Source organism: Nothobranchius furzeri, chromosome 10, assembly GCF_043380555.1.
Source record: "Nothobranchius furzeri strain GRZ-AD chromosome 10, NfurGRZ-RIMD1, whole genome shotgun sequence".
Classification (NCBI taxonomy): Eukaryota; Metazoa; Chordata; class Actinopteri; order Cyprinodontiformes; family Nothobranchiidae; genus Nothobranchius; species Nothobranchius furzeri.
Window position 1 is genome coordinate 31380853 of NC_091750.1, and position 23995 is coordinate 31404847.

The window sequence follows — 23995 nt, forward strand, 5'->3', positions numbered from 1 at the left end:
CACTGCTGCCCTCTGCTAGTTCTTTCAGGTTACATTCATAGTCCATAGGGAGCCTAAGTCATGCCTATCCCTGGAAGAACGAAAAAATTAAAGCAAGCCAATAGGGCTAAAAGCTCTATTTTCTAATTCCGCTTGTTTCGTGCCATGGATTTTGTTGGGTAATTTTATCAATCCAGGATTACCTTAGGGAAAGTTTAATGCACAGGGGGTTATAGTAATCAATCAGATTTCATATATGATGTACGGGAATTTTCAACTGTGGACACACCACCCGCAGGAGGAACATGAAGGGTCCGGTGCAATGTGGATCGGATGGCAGACCAAGGCGGGAACCTTGGCGGTCCAATCCCCGGACAAGAAAACTGGTTTTTTGGGACATGGAACGTCACCTCGCTGGCGGGGAAGGAGCAGGAGCTTGTGGCAGAGTTTGAGCGGTACCGGCTAGATATAGTCGGACTCACCTCGACACATAGCATTGGCTCTGGAACCCAAGTCCTTGAGAGGGGTTGGACACTCTCCTTTGCTGGAGTTGCTCCGGGTGAAAAGCGGAGGGCTGGGGTTGGCTTTTTGTTAGCCCCGAGACTCTCTGCCTGTGTGTTGGGGTTTACCCTGGGGGACAAGAGGGTAGCTTCCTTGCGCCTTCGGGTCGGGGAACGGGTCCTGACTGTTGTTTGTGCTTATGGGCCAAATATCAGTTCAGAGTACCCACCCTTTTTGGAGTCCCTGGGACGAGTGCTAGATAGTGCTCCATCAGGGGACTCCATTGTCCTGCTGGGGGACTTCAATGCTCACGTGGGCAATGACAGCTTGACCTGGAGAGGGGTTGGACACTCTACTTTGCTGGAGTTGCTCCGGGTGAGAGGCGGAGGGCTGGGGTTGGCTTTTTGTAAGCCCCAAGACTCTCTGCCTGTGTGTTGGGGTTTACCCCGGGGGACGAGAGGGTAGCTTCCCTGCGCCTTCGGGTCGGGGAACGGGTCCTGACTGTTGTTTCTGCTTATGGGCCAAATATCAGTTCAGAGTACCCACCCTTTTTGGAGTCCCTGGGACGAGTGCTAGATAGTGCTCCATCAGGGGACTCCATTGTCCTGCTGGGGGACTTCAATGCTCAACGTGGGCAATGACAGCTTGACCTGGAGGGGTGTGATTGGGAGGAACGGCCCGCCTGATCTGAACTCAAGTGGTGTTTCGTTATTGGACTTCTGTGCAAGCCGCAGTTTGGCCATAACGAACACCATGTTCGAACATAAGGATGCCCATCGGTACACTTGGTACCAGGGCAGCCTATGTCGCAGGTCGATGATAGACTTTGTAGTCATATCATCTGAACTGCGGCCGTATGTTTTGGACACCCGAGTGAAGAGAGGAGCAGAGCTGTCAGCTGATCACCACCTGGTGGTGAGTTGGATCAGATGGCAGGGGAAGATGCTGCGTAGACCTGGCAGACCCAAACGCATAGTGAGGGTCTGCTGGGAACACCTGGCAGAAGAACCTGTTAAGACGGTCTGTAACTCCCACCTCCGGCAGAGCTTTGACAGCGTCCCGAGAGCAGTGGGGGACATTGAATCCGAGTGGGCCTTGTTCCACTCTGCGATTGTTGAGTCGGCTGTTGCTAGCTGGGGTCGCAAGTTGGCCGGTGCCAGTCGTGGTGGCAACCCCCGCACCCGCTGGTGGACACCAGAGGTTCGGGGAGCCGTCAGGCTGAAGAAGGAGGCCTACAGGGCGTGGCTGGTCTGTGGGTCTCCGGAGGCAGCAGACAGGTACCGGATAGCCAAGCGGGATGCAGCAGTGGCAGTTGCCGAGGAAAAATCTCGGGCGTGGGAGGAGTTTGGTGAGGCCATGGAGAAAGACTATCTATCGGCTCCAAAGAGGTTCTGGCAAACTGTCCGGCGCCTCAGGAGAGGAAAGCAGCAACTCGCTCACATTGTTTACAGTGGGGAAGGGGAGCTGCTGACGTCAACTGGGGCTATAGTCGGACGGTGAAAGGCTGAGCTGTGGTGGCCTCATGGAGGGGGCTATCGTCTAGCACACTGCTGCTAACCACTTAAACATTATCCCTCTCCTGATAAGAACTTTTTGCTTTCCTTGACATTGGATGTGCTACTACTAGTTTATCGGTTTAATTATAGATCCACTAGGATAAATACAATAAAGTTTATCTCTCACCAAATAGAATATTTACTAAGACATCACAATATAACTATAGACACATTGTGTGTGTGTGTGTGTGTGTGTGTGTGTGTGTGTGTGTGTGTGTGTGTGTGTGTGTGCGTGCGTGCGTGTGTGTGTGTCTGCCTGCTCTGTCTTCTCGATCCCCAGTGAGTCGTGGAGGATGGCTGCTTATACTGAGCCAGGATTCTCTGGAGGTTTCTTCCTGTTAAAAGGGAGTTTTCCTCTCCACTGTCACTTTATGCTTGCTTAGTATGAGGATTGCTGTAAAGTCACTGACACTAGTCAGTGACTTGATGCAATTTGCTGGGTTCCTTATATAGGAAACATTATTTCTGATTGGCTTAATGAACTGACCTGAATTGGAATGTTTATTATGTGAAGTGCCTTGAGACAACTCTTGTCGTGATTTGGAAATTGAATTGAATTGAATTGAATGCTTTGAGGAGCTCCTCAATCCCACCTATGCGCATTCCGAGGAGGAACCAGAGCCGAGACCTGGGGATGGACTGTCCAATCTCGGGGGCAGAAGTTGCTGAGGTAGTCAAACAACTACACAGCGGCGGAGCCCGGGGGGTGGATGAGGTTCGTCTTGGGTATCTCAAGGCTATGGATGTTGTAGGGCTGTCATGGTTGACATGTCTCTGCAACATTGCATGGTCATCGGGGGCAGTTCCTGTGGAGTGGCAGACCAGGGTGGTGGTCCCCATCTTTAAGAAGGGTGACCTGAGGGTGTGTTCCAACTATAGGGGGATCTCACTCCTCAGCCTCCCTGGAAAGGTCTACTCCAAGGTACTGGAGAGGAGGGTCCGATCGATAGCTGAATCTCAGATAGAGGAGGAGCAATGTGGTTTTCGTCCTGGCCGTGGAACTGTGGACCAGCTCTATAGCCTTGCAAGGGTGATGGAGGGGGCATGGGAGTTTGCCCAACCAATCCACATGTGTTTTGTGGGTTTGGAGAAGGCTTATGACCGTGTCCCCAGGGGCACCCTGTGGGGGATGCTCCAGGAGTATGGGGTGGGTGGCTTTCTGTTAAGGGCCATTCAGTCCCTTTACCAGAGGAGCGTGAGTTTGGTCCGCATAGCCGGTAGTAAGTCGGACCTGTTCCCGGTGAGGGATGGACTCCGCCAGGGCTGCCCTTTGTCACCGGTTCTGTTAATTACCTTTATGGACAGAATTTCTAGGCGCAGCCGTGGTGTGGAGTGTGTCGAGTTTGGTGGCAGGAGAATCTCGTCTCTGCTTTTTGCGGATGATGTGGTCCTCCTAGCTTCATCCAGCTCTGACCTTCAGCTCTTGCTGGGTAGGTTTGCGGCCAAGTGTGAAGCGGCTGGGATGAGGATCAGCACCTTCAAATCTGAGATCATGGTTCTCAACCGGAAAAGGGTGGCTTGCCAACTCCGGGTCGGGGGATTAGTCCTACCTCAAGTGGAGGAGTTTAAGTATCTCGGGGTCTTGTTCACGAGTGAGTGTATGAGGGATCGGGAGATCAACAGGCGGATTGGTTCGGCATCTGCAGTGATGCGGACGCTGAGCCGATCTGTCGTGGTGAAGAGGGCGCTGAGCCAGAAAGCCAGGCTCTCGATTTACCGGTCGATCTACGTCCCAATCCTCACCTATGGTCATGAGCTTTGGGTAATGACTAAAAGAACGAGATCGCGGATACAAGCGGCCAAAATGAGTTTCCTCCGTAGGGTGGCCGGGCTCAGCCTTAGAGATAGGGTGAGGAGCTCGGACATTCGGGAGGGACTCGGAGTAGAACCGCTACTCCTCCGGATCGAAAGGAGTCAGCTGAGGTGGTTTGGGCATCTGGTCATGTCCTGCTGGTAGGAGGCCCCCGGGTCGACCCAGGACACGTTGGAAAGGTTACATCTCCAATCTGGTCCGGGAACGCCTTGGGGTCCTGCTGGAGGAGCTGGTGGAGAATGCCGGGGAGAGGACGGTCTGGAGCTCCCTAGTTGGAATGCTGCCCCCGCGACCCGGATAAGCGGAGGAAGACGACAACGACGACGATGTACGGGAATTTTAAAGAAACGTTTTGATACCAAGAACACGCGTATTTTCTAATGGGACAATACGATATTTTTGGTTTTGTGTGAAAATAAGCCCAGGACTACAATTGCGCTTCACCAAAGTGACGTCATCGAACCAGACACAGAGAAAACTGAGGGCAATGGCTGTAAGTTAAGCAAGCTTCCCACAGGAGGAGAGAACCACCATAAATCTGGTCATGTGGTAAGTAGCAGCTACTTTGTGGAGAGGAGATTATATGGTGATGTCACATATGTGACATGACGAGGTCTAAGCTGTAGTCATGCCAATTACGAACTTTTACAAGCTAATAAATCTCAAAGTACATGACTGGCACGGTCAAAACGCCCATCATTACTTTTCATTTAAATTGCAGTACAACATATGTGTGATCCAGGGCGTAAAGCAAAGCAGAATGGAAAATAGCTCTTTTAGCCCTGTTGACATGTATTCTGTCATTCTTCCGGGCACCCATGGTGAGGAAGTAGACTTAGGCACCCTATGCTTAATGCAGAGCTTATATGTCCCTAAACAGCTACCGTTTTTTAAGATGGTGGATGACCATGGAGCATCAACCACAGTTTATTTATTCAGAATTGTAAAATTTCAAGTTGAGAGGAATATTTAGAATTGATGTTGGTGAGAAATATTCGTGAAAAATGACAAGTTTGTGAACTGGAAACACAGGATTTATAGTAAACAGGTAATAATATTACACACCAGGGCTTTAAAGGGATATTCTACCCAAAAATGACATTTTATCTGTTTACATATTGCCCAGCATTAGATAAGTGAGAAAAACTATTTTTAACCAGCGCAGTCATTCTCCTGACCCGGCAGTACTCCTTTAGCTTTAGCTTAGCATAAAACACAGTAAGTGAATGGATCCAACTAGCATTGCGAGTAAAAATTCCTTAGAGTGGTAGTGATCCCAATTCTGCTAAACCTAAATAACCTGACTGGCTGCAAGTGAAAATAGTTAGTAACATAAAGGATTCACAGGTGCCAGTATAGACATGGGACTATTTTATCACAAAGTACAGCAAAAGGTGGAAGGGTAGAGAATACAGAAAGAGACTGTACAAGCTAGTCAACAACACTAGCTCACTTCTGGGTTACCAACTAGGAGGATGCTCTGAGAGATGACCTCCATCTCAGAAAACACCTCCCACCCACTGCATTCCACTGTGGAGACCATGGACAGCTCCTTCAGAGGCAGACTGAGGCTGTGTCTCAATTCAGGGTCTGCAACCTTCGTCGGCCAGATTCGTCGGCCGGTTACGTCACAGCGCCGCGACTAGGCCTGTCCCAATTCGAAGACTCCTTCAAATACGGTCTACAAATCCGGCCGTCTTTTCGCCTGAATGAAGGATGGGTCCGGTGTATCCTTCAGTGATTTACATTTCCCAAGATGCCTTGTGGGCCGGACGGCAGAACTTTTAAAAACAATGGCGGACAGTGAAGCGGGAGCTGTCGGAGAGGATTGCGCATATAAATGTCAGTATAAACCTGAAAACTGTTAGGTTACAAACTTTTTGTGATATATGAACGTTATTTTAGTTAGAAATGTTACAGTAAAAGTGCTTGTATTGCGGTCTCGGCTCGTATGTTCGGCCGCTCGGTGTCGTACTTCTCCCGCTACGTTTTCCCCCTGATTTTACTAGAAGTTTGTATTTTAGGGACAAAAGAGAAAACTACGGACTTTATAAAGCTTAGGGCGGATATGGACCACATGTTCATCTCCAGAGCTTTGGCGGCTGTGGCTTGGACGTACAATAACATCTTTTAAAAACTTTTGTTTGAGTTTAGTTTTTTCTGCGAAAACATGACAGGAATAAACCGTTGTCCTCTTTTTCTCTTTTTTTTTAATTACATGCTTGTTAAGACTATTCTGGAGAAAATGGCCATCCAGGGAAAGGTGACCCCCATCCAGGCAAAAAAAAAGGGATAATTTAAAGAAAAAATATAAAGTATGTAGATGTGTGTGGAAAAGTATAACATGTATACATGCTAAATCTAAAAAGGTTAAACAGGTTTGTAATTATTTGTGTAAATCTTGGTTCAGCAGATTCAGCACCACTGAAAGGGACTCCCTGCTCAAACGAAAGTCTGGTCTCGGATCTCGCTAGTTGAAGAAACGGTCCAGTACTGGGACACTCAGGTTAATCCTGCAGTATCTGGGTCTAGTCTGGTTAAAGAGAAATACAGAACAAATAAAGTTTTATTTCAAAGCTGTAATTTCAAGTTTTTATAAAACATATTATTCTCAATGTAAATGTGATAATATAGTGTTTTTATGCTATTCTTTCAAATTTCTAAAAACTTAACTTTTGAAGAATGTATGCAATGAAGGCCAAAAGATCAATTTTCTGTAATTAGGTTTGTAAGTCATATAACAAGTTCTTATTTTTGTCCACTAGATGTCCTTCTACAGGTAATCGATGGTTCCATGTAATGGACTCTTTCTGCTAACAGTTATTTGTTATTTAATGATATCCATATTTTGTAATTATTTTTTTTATTTAAGCCATTTTCACATTTTTTTTCTTCTTACTTGAGTAACTCTTTTGGTGGGGAGCTTTTTTAGTTGAGTAAGTATAAAAGATTTGAAGTTGTAGTTTATATTTGAGTATAGGTTTTGAATTTAATACGGAGTCTGTTGACAACTGTAAAAAGTAGCTAAAACTATCCATTAAGCTAGCTATAGCCGATAGGTAAAGCCTACTTAATAGAAATGACTTTACCTGTTCATTGTTGCGTCTCAGCCTGAGCAATAGAAAGTGCCTTCGCCGGCGATACATGTCTTCTAACTCCTCCAGAACCAAGGAAATGGTTAAAAAGCTCAATAAAACTTTGAGGTCCATCATTAAGTTCCTTCTCCCTTCTGCTCAGCGGTTCCACGGTTGCTAGGCAACGGAACGTTCGCCGAGGGAGTGGCGGGAATTCATGAAGGCTAGGCCTGTCCAAATTCACAGCCGTTAACATCCGGTCTACTCGGCCGACGGAGGATCCAGCCCACGTCGGCCGAGTAGACTGGGTCCTTCGAAGGATGCAGACCCTGAATTGAGACACAGCGTGAGACATCCCAGATGCTAAACAGAACGCTACCGTAGGTCATTCATCCCCTCTGCAGTAGGAGTATAAAACTCCTCAGTTTAACTGGTACTGGCATCATCCTGGTACACAATAGCACCAATGCAATATTCAGTATGCGTTCAATACTTGTGCAATACCAGATGTTCATCAGTATGTCTGTGTCCCTTATAATGCATTGCTCTGGAAACCCAAGTTTCAATTTTCTTTGTTGTTTTTAGTGGTTGAAGGTTACAAAATGAGCTTATTGTGTATGTGTTTACATGTAATCTTATTTTTACTTCTCCCTTTTCTCTAAGCATTTGTGCTGCTGTAGCAAGTAGCTTGTGTTCAGTTTGTAAATCAATATTCTATATTTCTCTTTTTTGTATTTTGTGCCAAATAATTAAAAAAAAACGTCTCCACAAACTCCTAGTCTAAAACAATGAGATCCTTACAGGCCCTCGGGAATACACTCAAGTGTGATGCTTTGGCCTCGAAGGGCCAGCACTGAGGTGTGTGAGCCACTGGGTCGAACAAGACGTGGTCTTCTACCTTGAGTCACATCATTACCTAGAAAGGAAGAGAGAAATTGTTGGTATAAATACTATATTGCACAGGAGAGAACACATTGCAGCAGTTTGAATGTCACCTCACTAGCTTCCAGTCTTTTATAGTGTCAGGTGTAAGATTTATTGTTTGTTTTTAAATTCATCATAGGTTTAGCTCCCTCTGATCTCACTGAGCTTTTCGGGACTCATTTTGTGCTTTCTGATTTTATGTTGACTTGATTTAGTTGTGGAGAGGTCCAAGTACTATGGAAGCTCTTATTGTTTTCTATGCAATAAGCTATTTAGAATGCTCGTAGGATATCTTGTTAAATTACAGTTCAGTATTGCAGTTTTGGTATATAGCATTTAAACCAAACAATGGTGATCCTGTTTTTTTATTTTTTGAATGCTGGGATCCCAAGACGTTCCCTGGCTTGCAGAGAAATGTAATCCCTTTAGCGTGTCCTGGGTCTCCTTCCTGTTGGACGTGCCCAGAAAACCTCACCAGGAAGGCGTCCAGGAGGTATCCTAACTAGATGCCAAAGCTACCTTAACTGGCTCCTCTTCTTTTTTTTTTTTTTCTACCGTGTCCTGTCTGGCTGTGAAGCAAGCAGAACTGATGTCTGAATGCTGGTGACAAGCCTTACAGATTTACTCTCAGGTGGAGCATTAAAGCGTCTGCTTTTAATGTCACGCCTGATACTTAAAACTTTATTGTTATTGTTGTTGAATGCTTTGTAATTCCGACCAGACACGGAGACAGAGGTGAAAGAGAAAGGAAAAGAAAAGGTGGGGAGAGAGGAGGGGGGGGTTCCACAATAATAAATAATGAACAAGAGTCTGCTTCTAGACCTGCAGAAAAAGACAAAAAAAAAAGCAAAAGGACACAAAAAATGGGACACAACAACAATACAACAAGATCTAGCTATCACCGTCAACTTGATGAAAAAATATATAATCAACATTGCTTAACTGAAAAATCACGATAATAAATCACAGTGCATTAAGTGCCCACCATAGTCTTAAGACCTGTGTTTAACGTGCCCAAGCCCATACTTTTGAGAGCACCATGTGAGCACCTGTGTGTGTACACGTAGGGCTGCTCAATTAATCGAATTTTAATCACGATTACGATCTGAGTTTTGAACGATTATAAAGAACAAAACAAGCCGATTATTTGCTCCTCCCACTTGCGCTGCCCTGAGTTGCAAATGAAGCGCTCCTCCCAGTGTTGCCAACTTAGCGACTTTGACGCTATTTCTAGCAGCTTTTCAGACCCCCTTCTTGACTTTTTAATCCTAAAAGTACCTAGCGAACACCTCAGAAACATCTCTGGTAACCCTTAGCTACTTTCTGGATAACTGTCGTCGACATTTCCTGCAGGTTAGCTAAACACTCCGCCTGCGCTCTGGACCGTTCTTCAGGACATTAGGAAAGGGAATGATGTAGTGATGTGTCAGTCGCTAAAGAAACGGCTCTCTGAGCCGGCTGCTTGTTGGATTAACCAGAGTGAGTGACACACACACCGTACCTGCGGACTCCTGAGCAACTAAAAATAGCTAAATGTGCGCGTGCGGCGTGCTAAACACACGTGCAGCTTGCCCGATTGCTGTGAGACCGGGTTGGGGGGTGGGGGGTGCAGCTGTGGTTGGGACAATTATTACATTAACTGATGGACTTGTAAATAACAGTTTATAAATAAGGTAGAAATAAGTTCCTCACGCTGATAACTAATAACTAATCTCTCTGAGGACACGGTGCTAGTGCACGCTCCTACAGCACCTTGACACGACTCAATAAATGTTATGCAACATTTTGTGAACATCAATTTATTTGCATTTATTTATTATAAATGCCACTGTATAATTCTTGCTGTCAGTATTTGCAAGATATTGGTATTTGGGTCTGTACTGGTTAGACTTAAATGAGTTAAACCAAGGTCTACAGCCCTTGGGTCATAGACTATGAGCTATAAGTATATTGGTCTTTTTATACTGGGAATCAGGAGTTATTTTAGTGATCATCTTGTTTCTTATTTATTTTTGTCCTGATTGTGCCCTGAGCAATTTTATGACTGAATAAAAACAAATTAAATCATCATAAATTGAAAAATCGTCCTAAATAATCGTGATCTCAATTTCAGTCACCATAATCGTGATTATTATTTTTGCCATAATCGAGCAGCCCTAACACGTGCTTGTTTATGTAAGGTTTCTCTATAGAGTGTCCAATAGAGGGTGTGAGGGACCACAGATCCGCCCCCCAAAGATGTGCAGGAGACGGGGGGAGCTCCAAGTCCCAGAGATCCAGGCGCTGCCCCAGAACACAGGAACCCCAAGGAGACTGCAACCAGAAAGGCCCCTGCCCCCCTCAAGAGGCACAGAGGATCGCCCCGGGGGGCCACAACCAGCAGCCGGCAGAGTCCCGGGAGATATCAGCAGCAAGCCCACAGGCCCGCCCGCAGCCTCCCACCCCCTAGCCGGCCGAGCCCGGGACCCAGCGACCCGGGACCCAGATCCCACCAGACAGCCACCAGGATCTATCAGGCAGATGCCAAAATCTTAAACCCCCAGACCCGGTTGCCACGAACACTCAGGCAGACCATGGCACAACCCCTCACACCAGGTGTAGCAGGGGGAGGGGGGACAAAGATCTATATCATCAAGAGAAGTTCCAGGAGAGGGGAGGAGTCAAAGGCCCCACCTGACATATACAGTCATACACAAACACAGTCACACACTCCCTCCCTCATGCTCACACATGCACATACAACCAAAAACTTACAAAAATGCACGCAGGACACCCACTCATGCTCCCAATACACACCCTATTCACTCTGGTCCCGGTACTGCTGCACATTGGGTACAACCATCACCGGTTCCCAGAGTTTGACCCTTTCTGCTGGGGTGCTGATGAGCAGGCTCCCCCGCCCAACGCTGAGCACAGCAACCCACCACCCCAGACCCCGACCATATGGCCAGATCTCCCTCCTGGCCTCCAGCCCCAGGAAGCCTAGCAACAACAGAGGTGGCTAAGACCCCTAGTCTCCCTCCGCCTGCTCCAATATAGTGTTGTGTGATCATGAGGTGTATTCCATGGCTGTGGTGAGTGGGCAGTGCGGACATCATCCGGCCTATGCCAGCTGATGCCACCGCACCACCCCACTCACACCTTCAGCCATCAGTGTCTAAGTGCGGTCTAAAATTGGAAGTGGGCACCGGCACCTGGGAGGAGGCTGAAATATCCCCCTGCCAAATGCTGTTGAATGTGCTCACTCCCAAGGCCCTAAGTGTGTGTTTGTGTGGAATGTCGTCAGTGGAAGTGTATGAGGTGCAAATAAAATTGGAGGGCAGGTTGCCACAGGAATGCGGAAATGGGGTCCATACCCGCACTCCCTGACTTGCCCACCCCCCAAGGTCCTATGTGTATGTTTGTGTGATGATGTGAGGGAGCAGGAGGAGAGAAATATGCGGGGATGGGGAGGAATGGCTGGTTGGGCTTAGCCCTCCAGGGAGCCAGCTCCCCTACTGGCTCCAATAGGCACCTCTGTTGTCAAACTGCCACCCAGGGCATGGAGACCCCAGCCCATCCTGCCAGGGCCCAAAGCAGCAGCATTACAGAGCCTCACGGAGTCTGAGGGCAACAACCCAGCCACACCCCAGCAGAATATCTATGCCCATCCCTGCATTTGCACAACGTCCAGAATATATAAGACATGGGACATCCAGGTAAGGTTGGGTCCTCCCAGTCCTGGACCTCCCCCTCCCCTGTGATGGAACGGCAGAGGAGCCAAGGTCTACCTGAGGCCCCCGAACCCGGGCCAGGCACTGCTGCGTGTTCCTGCCTTCTTCCCGGCAGCATACATGTCAGGACCCGACCCCCAAGGCCCCGCCCAGATCCCCACACGGGGCCGGCCACCCCCAAACCCCGAGACCCCAGGCCCCCACCCAGACCCGCCCAGGGGCAATGCAGCTGCCAGGCAGTGACCCATGGCCGCCGCCAAGATCCCCAAGGGGCCCCACTCACAACTGCCAGCAGTCCACCCCCCGAGGCAACCCAAGCACCTCCAGAGGGGGGCAACGGCCCCCCAGTCCCAGACACCCCCAGTGAACCCACCTCCAGGGAACATCCGGATACTCCAAACTCAGACCCCACACCCCCCCACCCACACCATCCCGCAGGACAACATCAACGGCCCCCCACCCTCGCTATGTGATGGAACCGATCAAAGGAGCCCAGAGAGATTGATCTGAAGTGGAAGCAGAGGCTATATCAAGTGTAATATGATCTAACAAAAGACTTCTATACTGGTTAATGCAGAGACTTTCTCTGTTTGTCCAAGTCAAGAGGATAGTTTTCTTAGCGATGCATATGGCAGTCAGAACCATGTGAACCACAGATGTTTCAATCGGGACATCGTCCAGGTTTCCCAGTAAACAAAGAGAGGGGGTGGTTGGGATATGACATTTCAGACATTTTGACAGATCCTCACATACTCTACCCCAAAATTCCTGGACAGGTGGGCAGGACCACAGTGCATGAATGTAATTGTCAGGAATGTTGTTTGTGCAGTGTACAGGTGTCAGACGACACAAACCCCATCTTGAACATCCGATGACCTGTATAGTGTACTCTGTGTAGAATTTTGTACTGAATTAATTGTAAATTGGTGTCTGATCATTTTAAAAGTTTTTAAACAAGTTTGGGACCAGAAGTTCTGGTCAAAGCTAACTGATAGATCCACCTCCCATTTTTCAATAGGGATTGCAATTTTATCGTCTATTTTGGACAGTGTCTTATATACTTTAGACAGTAGTTTGGGGGGTTTGAGATTATAAAAGTCTAATACCCTTGGTGGTGTTTGTAATTCTAGTTTATTGAGCTTAAATTTTTGTTTAACTACAGATTTAATTTGGTGGCATTCTAAAAAGCTATTCTTATCCATTCCAAATTGGGAGACTATTCTGTTAAAGTCCACTCCTTCATATATGTGTTCCAGGTATAGGATTCCTTTACTTTTCCAGTCCGGAAGGATCATCATTTTGTTATTTTGCAAAAGATCAGGATTATTCCAGATGGGTGTGCGTCTGCATGTTACTAGTGAAGACTCTGTCATTTTAAAATTTAGTCAGATAATGTTCATCACATAGCGAATAAGACTTGTTTCATGAACAGACACTTACGAGGTAGGACGCTGAGCTGTACCATGGTGTCAGGGAGGATGGTTCTTGCTGCTACATAATGAGCATTGCATGTAGTTCCATTTATGCTGTCATCCAGCAGAAGATTTGAGAAGTACAAGTTTCCATCCAAGCCAATAATGACTCGCTCACTCTGCTCAATATGGACCATGTCTGGGGAAAGCAAACACACAGTCAGAAAAGACAGCACACTGTAAGCAGGGTCTAAAACTTAATGTTAAAAGCTACTAATGTCAAATCAATTCAAATATTTAATGTCATTGTGACTTTTCCAAACAACAGTTAAATTAGAGGGTGCAGTGTATCCTTCAGCTCAATGCCCAGAAACTTGTGGGTAGAATAGAATATGATTTATTTGTGTCAGTGAGTAAACCTAGAAGGTGAAACTAATCAATTAGACTCATTTCCATGCAAAGCCAGATGTTTCAGCCTTTGGTTTGTTATAATTGTGGTGATTATGGCTTACAGCTTATGAAAACTCAACATTCACAATTTCAGACCAGTGTTTTTTTGGCAGCCATCTAAGTTTTAGTCCTAGTTATTTGAGCAAAAATGCACTTTAATTTAATTTAGTCAGTTTTAGCCCACTAAATCTCAAAAATGTTTAGTTGTAGTCAACACAGGCTTTGATATAGGTCAGACATGTGTACTCTGAGCTACTGGAGGCAGTTTCATACCAACATTGATTATTTTAGTCTGAAAGGAGATTGGGCACAGTTTCAGCTGCCCCAATTTTTGCCCAGTATAATGTTTTTTTTCTTTACTAATAACAACAATACTGTGTAGAATGGATTTAGTGATGGAGATCAGTGACTCATTCAGTAGATTTTCACAAAATAAATTTATGATTTTCATTATCATAAATGTTTTTACCCAAGTACTTTTTAAAGCCCGTACTTTTACTTGGGTACAAAAAGGTAAAAAAAAATGTCACCTTAAAGAACACACACACACACACACGCACACAAAACATCTGGGTGGACTGAGGAGTTTATTTCAACACAATAACAACAAGTCTCCCTCTGCGGCAGCCCCCCCCCCCCACCCCCCCCCCCCCCCCCCAACCCTCAGTGTCTAGGTGCAGATTATAATTGAAAGTGGGCAAAGAAACTTGAGGTGTGGCTGAAAGATCCCCCTGCCAGGTGCCACTGAGTTTGCTCTCCTCCAAGGCCCTAAAGCTTGGTTTATGCTTGACGCATTTACTTTCCGTGCGGTGATGCGGCTCGCGGATGGAACGCGCTTCACAGCTCGCAGTGTTTATGGTTCATGCGGCTCGTCTCTGCGGTGAGCCAATATTCTCCCAAACTGTAGGGGGCAGCATGGAGCGCTACGGCATGCATCCAACACTACACCATAGTAGAAGTAGAAATTACTGTTTACAACATGGCATTCCAGCATTTTAACAGCGTCCTCGTCTTTTCCGACAGTGCGAGCTACTTCTCTCCAAGAATTATTAACAACATGTTGATCACGGTGATCTCTGAGAGCTGAATCATACAAATGTCTGTATTTACGAACCTCTGCCATACTAGTTCTTGCCAGTCCGCCATGTTTTTCTGCGTCTGACCATCTGCATGGTTAAGAAAATTTCCTAGGTGCGCGTTGTGGAAATTTTGGGCCGTGCGGAGGCGCGATGGAGGGGCGTGTTGTTAAAATGACGCAAAATGATGCAACTTTTCCGCGCGGAGCTGTGCAGACCTCGCGGACGCATCAAGCATAAACCAACCTTGAGTGTGAATTTGCGTGGAATGTCATTGGTGGAGGTCTTTAATGTGCAAAATAAACTTGGGTTAAAGGCTGCCACGGGACTGAGGAAATGGAAAACATACATGCACCCCCTGATTCATTCACACCCCAAGGTCCTATGTGCATAATTATGTGGTGACGGGAAGGAGAAGGAGGAAGAAAATGTCTGAGGATGGGGAAGAATGGCTGGGGGGCCTGAGCCCTCCAGGGAGCCAGCTCCCCCACTGGCCCCATTAGGCACCCCTGTTCCCAAAATGCACCCAGGGCATGAAGAAGAAGAAGAAAATATAATTTCTATAGCACCTCTCAAGATAAAAATCATGAGGCGCTTCACAAAAACAAAAACAAAAAATTAAAAAATTAAAATGTAAAAATATAAAAAAGCATTTAGAAAATGTTTAAAAATATATGTAAAATGAGCAAAAATAAGCAATTGCGATTTAAAAAAAATGTAAAGAAAGAGAGAGTGAATAGGAAAGAGGGAAATCAGTGGATCCTGAGGAAGGTGGAATAGGTGGGGAGAGCAGAATAAAGAGAGAGAGGTGAAGAAGGTCATACAAAAGCCAGCTTGAACAAGTGAGTCTTCAGCTGCTTTTTAAAGGAGACCACTGAGTCCACTGATCTCAGGCTCAGGGGGAGAGAGGTCCAGAGTCTGGGGGCCACAGCAGCAGATGATCTGTCACCTTTGACCTTTAGCCTGGTGCTGCACAACCAGTAGGCTTTGATCACTGGACCTCAGGGACCTGCTGGGGGTGTAGGGACTAAGAAGATCACCAATGTAAGATGGTGCTTGTCCATGTAAGGCCCTATAGACCAGAACCAGGATCTTGAAATGAACCCTGAAGTTGACTGGCAGCCAGTGAAGCTGGAGGAGAAGCGGGGTGATGTGGGTGTGTTTGGAGGACTTGGTCAGAAGCCGAGTACAGGCGTTCTGAACCACCTGTAGACGGTTCAGGGAGGTTCTGCTCAGACACGTGAAAAGAGAGTTACAGTAGTCTAAGCGTGAGGAGATGAAGGTGTGGAGAACTGTCTCAAGTTCAGAGCGGGACAGAATGGGACTCAGCTTAGCAATGTTCCTGAGATGGAAGAAGGAAGAGCAAACAAGAGAACTGACATGAGAATCCAGGGTGAGAGCTGGGTCAAAGGTCACGTCAAGATTCCTCACAGAGGGTTTGGTGTGAGAAGCAAGCTGACCAAGAGAGTCTCTGACTTTGGGAACCAGCTTGTCTGGGGCACAGATGAGGATCTCAGTCTTATCTTCATTCAGCTGAAGAAAGCTCCCACCATCCAGGTTTTGATAGAGTCTAAGCAGGTGTGTAACAGCTGCAGCTTAGACATCTCATGGGGCTTGAAGGAGATGTACAGTTGGATGTCATCTGCATAAAGATGGTAGGAGATTCCTTTGAAGGAGCTCAGGATGTGTTGAAGAGGAAGCAGATAGAGGAGGAAGAGCAGAGGCCCCAGCACAGAACCTTGTGGGACACCATGGGTAAGAGAGGTGGTGGAGGACCTAAACTTGGAGACGGCCACAGAAAAGGAGCGCTCAGAGAGATAAGAGGAGAACCACTCCAGAGCAGATCCTAATAGGCCTACCCAGTCTCTGAGCCTCTCCAGTAGCAGGTGATGGTCAACAGTGTCAAAGGCTGCAGTCAGGTCCAGCAGGACCAGAAGAGAACAGTCCCCTGCATCACTGTGGGTCAGAAGGTCATTAGAGACCCTAAGAAGAGCTGTTTCAGTAGAATGAGCTCTACGAAAACCTGACTGGAAGCTATCATAGATGTTCTGTTCATCAAGAGCAGCTGTGAGTTGTTTAGCCACAACCTTTTCCAAGATCTTGGAGATGAACGGAGGTTTAGAGATGGGTCTGAAGCTGCTATGGAGAGAGGGGTCGAGACTCAGTTTTTTAAGAAGCAGGTGGATTACAGCGTTCTTAAAGTAAGCAGGGACCTGACCAGAGACCAGAGAAGCATTAATTATAGAGAGCACGCTGAGACCGATGGACTGAAAAGCACTTTTAAACAAAGATGAGGGTAAGATGTGGAGGGGGCATGCAGAGGTCTTCATAGAGTTAACTAGTTTGGTTAACTCAGGCAAAGAAACAGGAGCAAAGCTATCTAGGATGATGGGCCTGGTTGGAGTCGGGAGAGGCAGCGATAAGGCTGAAGGAGAGATGCTAGATCTAACCTTATTGACTTTGTCCACAAAGAAACACAGAAAGTTCTCACAGTCTGCAACAGAGTGGATGGAGGCTGTAGGAGAGGCAGGAGAGACGATGCTGCTGATAGTGTTAAACAGCACCTTGGGGTTCCCTTTGCTCTGGGACACCAGGTTGGAGAAATAGGAAACCCTAGCGTCTCTGACTGCAGAGTTAAAGGATGTCAGATGATCCTTTAGGTGCAGCAGATGGACGTGGAGATGGGTTTTCTTCCACAAGCAAGTAAAGTAAAAGTTATGCAGCAGAGGAAGAAAACACTAAAATACAATAAGTTCGATCGTAATGAGATAAAATAAGCTCAATACAATAGATAATTTATACCTTAAGAATGGAGTAAAAAATAACCATACTATATACAGCTTAGAAATACAGAGTATACCGTAAATCCTCTAATACAGGCCGGTATTCAATTAAAGGCCGGGTCTCCAATTTTGGCCGGTGTCGGAGTCAGCGAAGGTAAATAATGGCCGGTCTCTTATTGTGGCCGGGTGGGATGTGGTTACAAGCAAGTATGATGTCCCAGCGGCAGGATTATAGTCCCCAAATCCACCAGCAGGAGGCAGTAGAGGTTCACACAGACCTTTATTAGGCTCTTTCTTCAACGCTTTGTAACGCTACAGACACGATCCTCTATCACGCTCCTACCACACAGAGTCACGGTGTCAGTTAACCATGCTAATTCAACCCGCTACACAGAACACACATCACCTTCCCTGTGGCTTACATAACACTCACACAACACGCAAATCAGCACATAGGAACTAACAGAACGATAGGAAACACATATAACACAATACCCAGAATGCACCTGGCTTACAACCCCAGCCAAGTCATTACACTATCAAGTTCAAAGAGAACATGCTGATTATGCTGCAGAACACTCTGGGGAGCAGCAGTAGGGGTTGTATGAACTAGTCGACTTCACTATAGTGACTTTTTATGCCTGTCGTCGACTAGTCGCTGTCACGTGATAATGACCGGCAAGATGCAGCCCTCGGAAAAGACAGCAGCCTGCTATCAGCAGGTGACAAGCTCCTGCGCTCAGGGGGGCAACGCGCTGTGCCAGACCTTAGCTACTGACACGCGATCGTTCATGTCGGTTCATTTCCTTTAATGTTTTCTGTCTTTTATTTGCGCCTGATGTGTTTCGCTGCTGTGGAGCGGGGCGCATCACCTTGTCCTCCGACGCACAGATCACTGATGCGGCCGGCAAGCAGGGAGCGCTCCGCTGTTTTCGCAGTCGGTAGATCTGCCTCCTGAGCACGGCCGCAATCAGGTGTCACCACCTCAAAAACTAATTTAACACGCGATCGTTCATGTCGGTTCATTTCCTTTAATGTTTTCTGTCTTTTATTTGCGCCTGATGCGTTTCGCTGCATGCTGTGGAGCGGGACGCTGCGCGCACCTTGTCCTCCGACGCACTGATCACTGATACGGCCGCCAAACAGCGAGCGCTCTGCTGTTTTTGCGGTCGGTAGATCTTTTAGAACTGCAGTTCAAAGGTAACTCATGAGGTGAATATATATGAACCCAGGTAGCAGTTTTTCTTTAGGATTGAGAGGAGATGCAGGAAGATAATAAACAGGCAGGACAGAAAAATAGTCGAATAAAAACAAGTTAGTTTTTGTACCTGGTGGTAGCAACAAACAGACACCATTGAAGGAAATCAGAAGTGAGGAACAGAAAATGAAATAATTATTTTAATGTTTAGAGCAGCAGGAACTCCGAGAGGCTGCAGGCGCATCAGTGAGTTTGCGGCCGCTGCGCAGGGGGAGGGGGGAGAGGGCTGAAGCAGGGGGAGGGGGGAGAGGGCTGAAGCAGGGAGAGGGGGGAGAGGGCTGAAGCAGGGGGAGGGGGGAGAGGGCTGAAGCAGGGGGAGGGGGAGAGGGCTGAAGCAGGGGGAGGGGGGAGAGGGCTGAAGCAGGGGGAGGGGGAGAGGGCTGAAGCAGGGGGAGGGGGGAGAGGGCTGAAGCAAGGGGAGGGGGGAGAGGGCTGAAGCAGAAACTACCGTTGTTAAAAGAAACGTGTTTAACGTTGAAAATGTGGGCGCAATTTTAATTGTCAAAAACTCCAACGAACCATTAGTTCATTTTGCTCAAATAGAAATAGAGGCCTGCCTCTAATACTGGCCCTCCTTCCAATAAAGGCCTGGAGCTTGATGAGCTTGAGTCAAATACAGGCCCGGGCCTGTATTAGAGGATTTACGGTACTTCATCCAACAGATTTGTTGTAAAGTCTGACAGCAGTGGGGAGGAAAGACCTCCGGAATCTCTCTGTCCCACACCTTGGGTGCCGCAGTCTCCCACTAAAGGAGCTGCTCATAGCTGTCAAAGTCACCTGCATGGGATGGGAGATATTATCCAACAGGGATGACAGTTTAGCTGTTATTCTCCTGTCACTCACCAACTCCACAGGGTCCAGGGGGCATCCTAGAACAGAACTGGCCCTGCGGATCAGTCTGTTCAGCCTCTTCCTATCCCCCGCAGAGATGCTGCTGCCCCAGCAGACCACACCATAAAAGATGGCCAAGGCCACCACAGAGTCATAAAAGGTCTTCAGGAGAGGGCCCACAACTCCAAATGACCTCAGTCTCCGTAGTAGGTACAGCCTACTCTGCCCTTTTCTATACAGGGCATCTGAATTATGAGTCCAGTCCAGTTTATTGTTCAAATGGACCCCAAGGTACCTGTAACTGTCCACAGTCTCAATGTCCATGCCCTGTATGCTCAATGGTTGAAGCGAGGAATGCTTATGCCTACGAAAGTCTACCACCAGCTCCTTAGTTTTGCTGGCATTAATCTGTAGATAGTTCAACTGGCACCAGTCCACAAAATCCTGAGTCAGTCTCCTGTACTCCTTGTCATCCCCATCCCTGATGAGACCTACAATCGCACAGTCATCAGAGAACTTCTGCAAGAAGCACTGAGTAGTGTTATTGGAGAAGTCCGCAGTATAGATTGTAAAAAAGGAACGGAGCCAGAACCGTTCCCTGGGGGGGGCCCCGTGCTGCAGACGACACTATCCGACACACAGCCCTGAGTCCTCACATACTGTGGTCGGTCAGAAAGGTAGTCCAGAATCCAGGTAGCGAAGTGATGATCCACTCCAGCATTCACCAGTTTGTCCTTCAGAACAGAGGGAAGAATGGTATTGAAGGCACTGGAGAAGTCAAAAAACATGATCCTCACAGTACTCCCAACAGTCTCCAGGTGAGCGAGCGACTGATGCTGGAGGTGGATGACCGCATCATCAGCACCAATGCCAGTTTGATAGGCAAACTGAAGCGGGTCCAATGAAGAGCCCACTAGGCGCCGAAGCCGAACCAGAACCAACCGCTCCAGAGTCTTCATCAGATGGGATGTTAGAGCCACCGGCCTGTAGCTGTTAAAATCCTTGGGGCGTGAAGTCTTTGGCACCAGAACTACACAAGATGTTTTCCAGAGCTTTGGGACTCTTCCCAGCCTCAGGCTCAGGTTGAAAAGGTGCCTGATTACCTCACACAGTTGGTCCGCGCAGGACCTGACCACCCATGCGCTGATACCATCTGGACCCGCTGCCTTCCTGCCATTTATCCTCCTCATTTCCCCCCTCACCTGTGTGGTAGAGAGGGACCAGCCGGGGCCTTGCATAAAGTGTATACTAGATACTGTTACTGAAGGTGAGGAGGGGTGAGAGGTCAGAGGTGAAACAGTGGTAGAGAGGGTGGGAGAGTCAGCAGCCGACGTTGAGGTCTGCCTTGTAGCTGAGTCAAATCTATTAAAGAATTGATTCAGTTCATTAGCCCACCTCATATCCCTCACAGGCAGAGAGTTCTGATGTTTATGACCTGAGATGGTTCTAAGGCCTCTCCAGACTTCACCAACATTGCTTTGCTGAAAATGCAATGGTGATCTGAAATATAAACGTCCTCAGGACAAACACTGTCAGCATTTAGACTCAGGGTAAAAACAAGGTCTAGAGCAGGGGTCAGCAACCCCTGGACTCCGGTCCAAATCCGGACACCGAGAGGGTTTTGTCCGGACCTCAAAGCATTTTTTATTGACGTTGCTTCCTATCGGCTAAAGTGGCTGTCAGCGCCAGGCTGCTATGCAGATCAGCGACAGCAGGTGGCAGTAATGCGCCACTCACCTCACGCGCGCACAGGGGAAAAACATAGATGTTTCATTTAAAGCTGTTTGCTCAGTAACCAGCTTGGATGCCCACACTTGCTAATAAAATGAGGATGACTTGCAAACACAAGTGAGTAAATGAAGATGGCTTTGTCAAAAATACGTAAAGCGGTCTATGAAATTCGGACATTTAAAGATGAATGGATTGAAGCTTATGCCTTTATTTTACCTCCGCCGGGTGTACGGCCAGTCTGCCTTATATGTTCTGAAACAGTCGGACTAATAAAAAGTGGAAATCTGAAGAGACATCACGAAACCAAACATAAGCACTTCCACCAGAACTTTCCACCTGGGTCTGAGGTTAGGACACGAAGAATAAATGAACTGCGGGGACAGTACGAGAGAGCTACGCAGTTAATGTTACTGTTTTGGGCAGCAGTAGCTCAACAGGTTGAGCGGGTTATCCAGTAATCGGAAGGTTGCAGGTTCGATCCCGGCTTTGGACAGAGGATTCTGCTGTTGTGTCCTTGGGCAAGACACTTAACCCACGTTGCCTGCTGGTGGTGGTCGGAGGGACCGGTGGCGCCAGTGCTCGGCAGCCTCGCCTCTGTCAGTGCGCCCCAGGGCAGCTGTGGCTACATTGTAGCTCATCACCACCAGTGTGTGAATGTGTGTGTGAATGGATGAATGATACTCTGTAGTGTAAAGCGCTTTGGAGTCCTCTGACTCTGAGAGGTGCTATACAAGTCATTTAACAACTCAGTCTCTTACCGCACAACAGCGAGCATATGAGTGTTCACTGCGAGTACAGTGGATTTGGGGAAAACATTAAAAGCCTTTCACGGATTCAGAAATGATCAAGGAGTGAATGGAGGCCGTGGCAGAAACACTTCTGGATGGAAAAGAAGGACAACAACTGAAAGAAAAGGTCAGGCAAATTCCCATGTGGGCCACAAGCACACCAAGGAGAGCAGAAGTTTTATCCCAAGATGCACAGACCCAGCTTGACTGTGCTATTCAGAGTGCTCCGTGCATATCGTAGCAGCTGATGAATCAACAGATGTGAATGACCACACCCAGCTTCTGGTATATGTCAGATTCTGTCATGAGGACAGTAGAGGTTTTGTGGAGGATCTTTTAGGCATCACAGCACTAAAAACACACACCAGAGGGGAGGATATTTACTCAGCAATTAAAGAAATGTTGACTGGAAGAGGGATTAATCTGAAAGATGTTGTCTCTGTTACTACTGATGGGGCACCTTCAATGATAGGACAAGAAAAAGGGGCAGTTAGTCGACTAAAAGAGGACAAACCGGACCTGTTGTCATATCACTGTATTATTCATGTGTCTGTTCTGTGTTCCTCCCTCTCAGAGGAATATGCTGAGGTAATGGACACAGTCACTAAACTTGTTAACTTTCTCTGTGCTTCTTCATCTCATCAGCATCGTCGGCTTCGTGAATTTTTAGCAGAGGTGAATGCAGAGGCTAATGACTTACTCTTGCATTCCAGTGTTAGGTGGCTAAGCAAAGGGAGAGTGCTTGCACACTTCTGGGGTCTACGACACGAAATACAACAGTTTTTGTCACAACAACAAAGTCACAAGGCCAGTGTTGTTGTTTTTTTGCAGTTTCTGGAGGATGAGAAAAACATGGACAAAGTAGCTTTTGTTCTTGACATCACAGGGCATCTCAATGATCTGAATTTGAGATTACAAGGAAAGAACAACTCTGTGTGATTGATTTAAAACCTTCGGACTCAGGATAAATTTGGTGATGGAGGTAGTGGACCTCTTGCTGTTTTAGTTGGGCACCCCTGGTCTAGAGTGTGCCCCCTGGTGTGTGTGGGGCCAGAAACATGCTGGGTAAAGCTGAAGGTGTCCATAAGGCTGGAGAAATTCATGGCAAAAAGATCAGAGGGATCATCAACGTGGATCTTAAAGTCACCCACAATCACCAGTCTGGACAGCTTCACAGTGGAGGATAGAAAGTCACTAAACTCCTGAAGGAAAGAACTGTTTGGACCAGGTGGACGATAGACCACAGCACAGTAGAACGGGTCCTTACGCCCGACTTTAATCAGCTGCAGTTCAAAGGAAGCAAAGTGACCAGAGGTTGTAGAGCTACATGGAAGATGGTCTCTGAAAACAACAGCTAGGCCTCCACCACGACCAGAACCCCGGGGCTGGCTAAGAAAAGAATAACCACTCGGGCAGAGTTCAATCAGAGCAGAATAATCAGATGTTTGCTGCCAAACTTCAGTCAGAAACATAAAATCCAGGTTTTTAGACAGAATTAGATCATTGAGCAGGAAGGACTTATTGTTCATGTTCATGTTTATTTATTTAGCAGATGCTTTTATCCAAAGCGACTTACAATTTATAACCTATAGGGCATGTTACGATCTGTGGGGGAAACCAGAGTACCCGGAGGAAACCCACCCATGCATGGGGAGAACACGCAACTCCACGCAGAAAGGCCGCAGCCGAGCCGAGTTTCGAACCTGCAACCTTCATGCTGCGAGGCAACAGTGCTAACCACTGCGCCACCATGCAGCCCATGGTGGCGCAGTGCATAATATTGTTAACAGAGCGGGTATTTAATAGAGAGTGAGGTGGAGGAATCAGAAACTACAGAAACAGCTGGAGTTAGTGGACGTAAATTGGCAGGGTTAGATCCATGGTGTTTATAAAAACCACTTATGGAGGGAACAGGAGGAGAAACCACTGAGGAATGAGGATAAACCGACCTTAAAACACTTGGACGGATGAACCGCGTCCCAACGCGGCCTGGCGGGAATGCGGAAGTGGAGCTCAGGTCGCCAAACGAAGGACAAGAAGCTAGAAGATCGCGCCGATGTTTACCAGATAAACCATGCTTTAAGAGAAGTCTTATTCTCACCTGGA

The 23995-nt window shown here is 47.3% G+C and overlaps 1 protein-coding gene across 7 annotated transcripts in view; it reads right to left on the bottom strand.

Annotated features, from left to right (window-relative positions):
• Nucleotides 1-23995, bottom strand: part of LOC107390570 (neural cell adhesion molecule L1.1) — a 350852-nt gene that overhangs the window by 272395 nt on the left and 54462 nt on the right. For all 7 annotated transcript variants that reach the window (XM_070555506.1, XM_070555509.1, XM_070555505.1 and 4 more), the window contains 2 exons: nt 13001-13171; nt 7725-7839 (listed from right to left, as the gene is read on the bottom strand). In XM_070555506.1, the coding sequence (XP_070411607.1) occupies nt 7725-7839; nt 13001-13171 (286 nt within the window). The remainder of the gene's footprint in view (nt 1-7724; nt 7840-13000; nt 13172-23995) is intronic.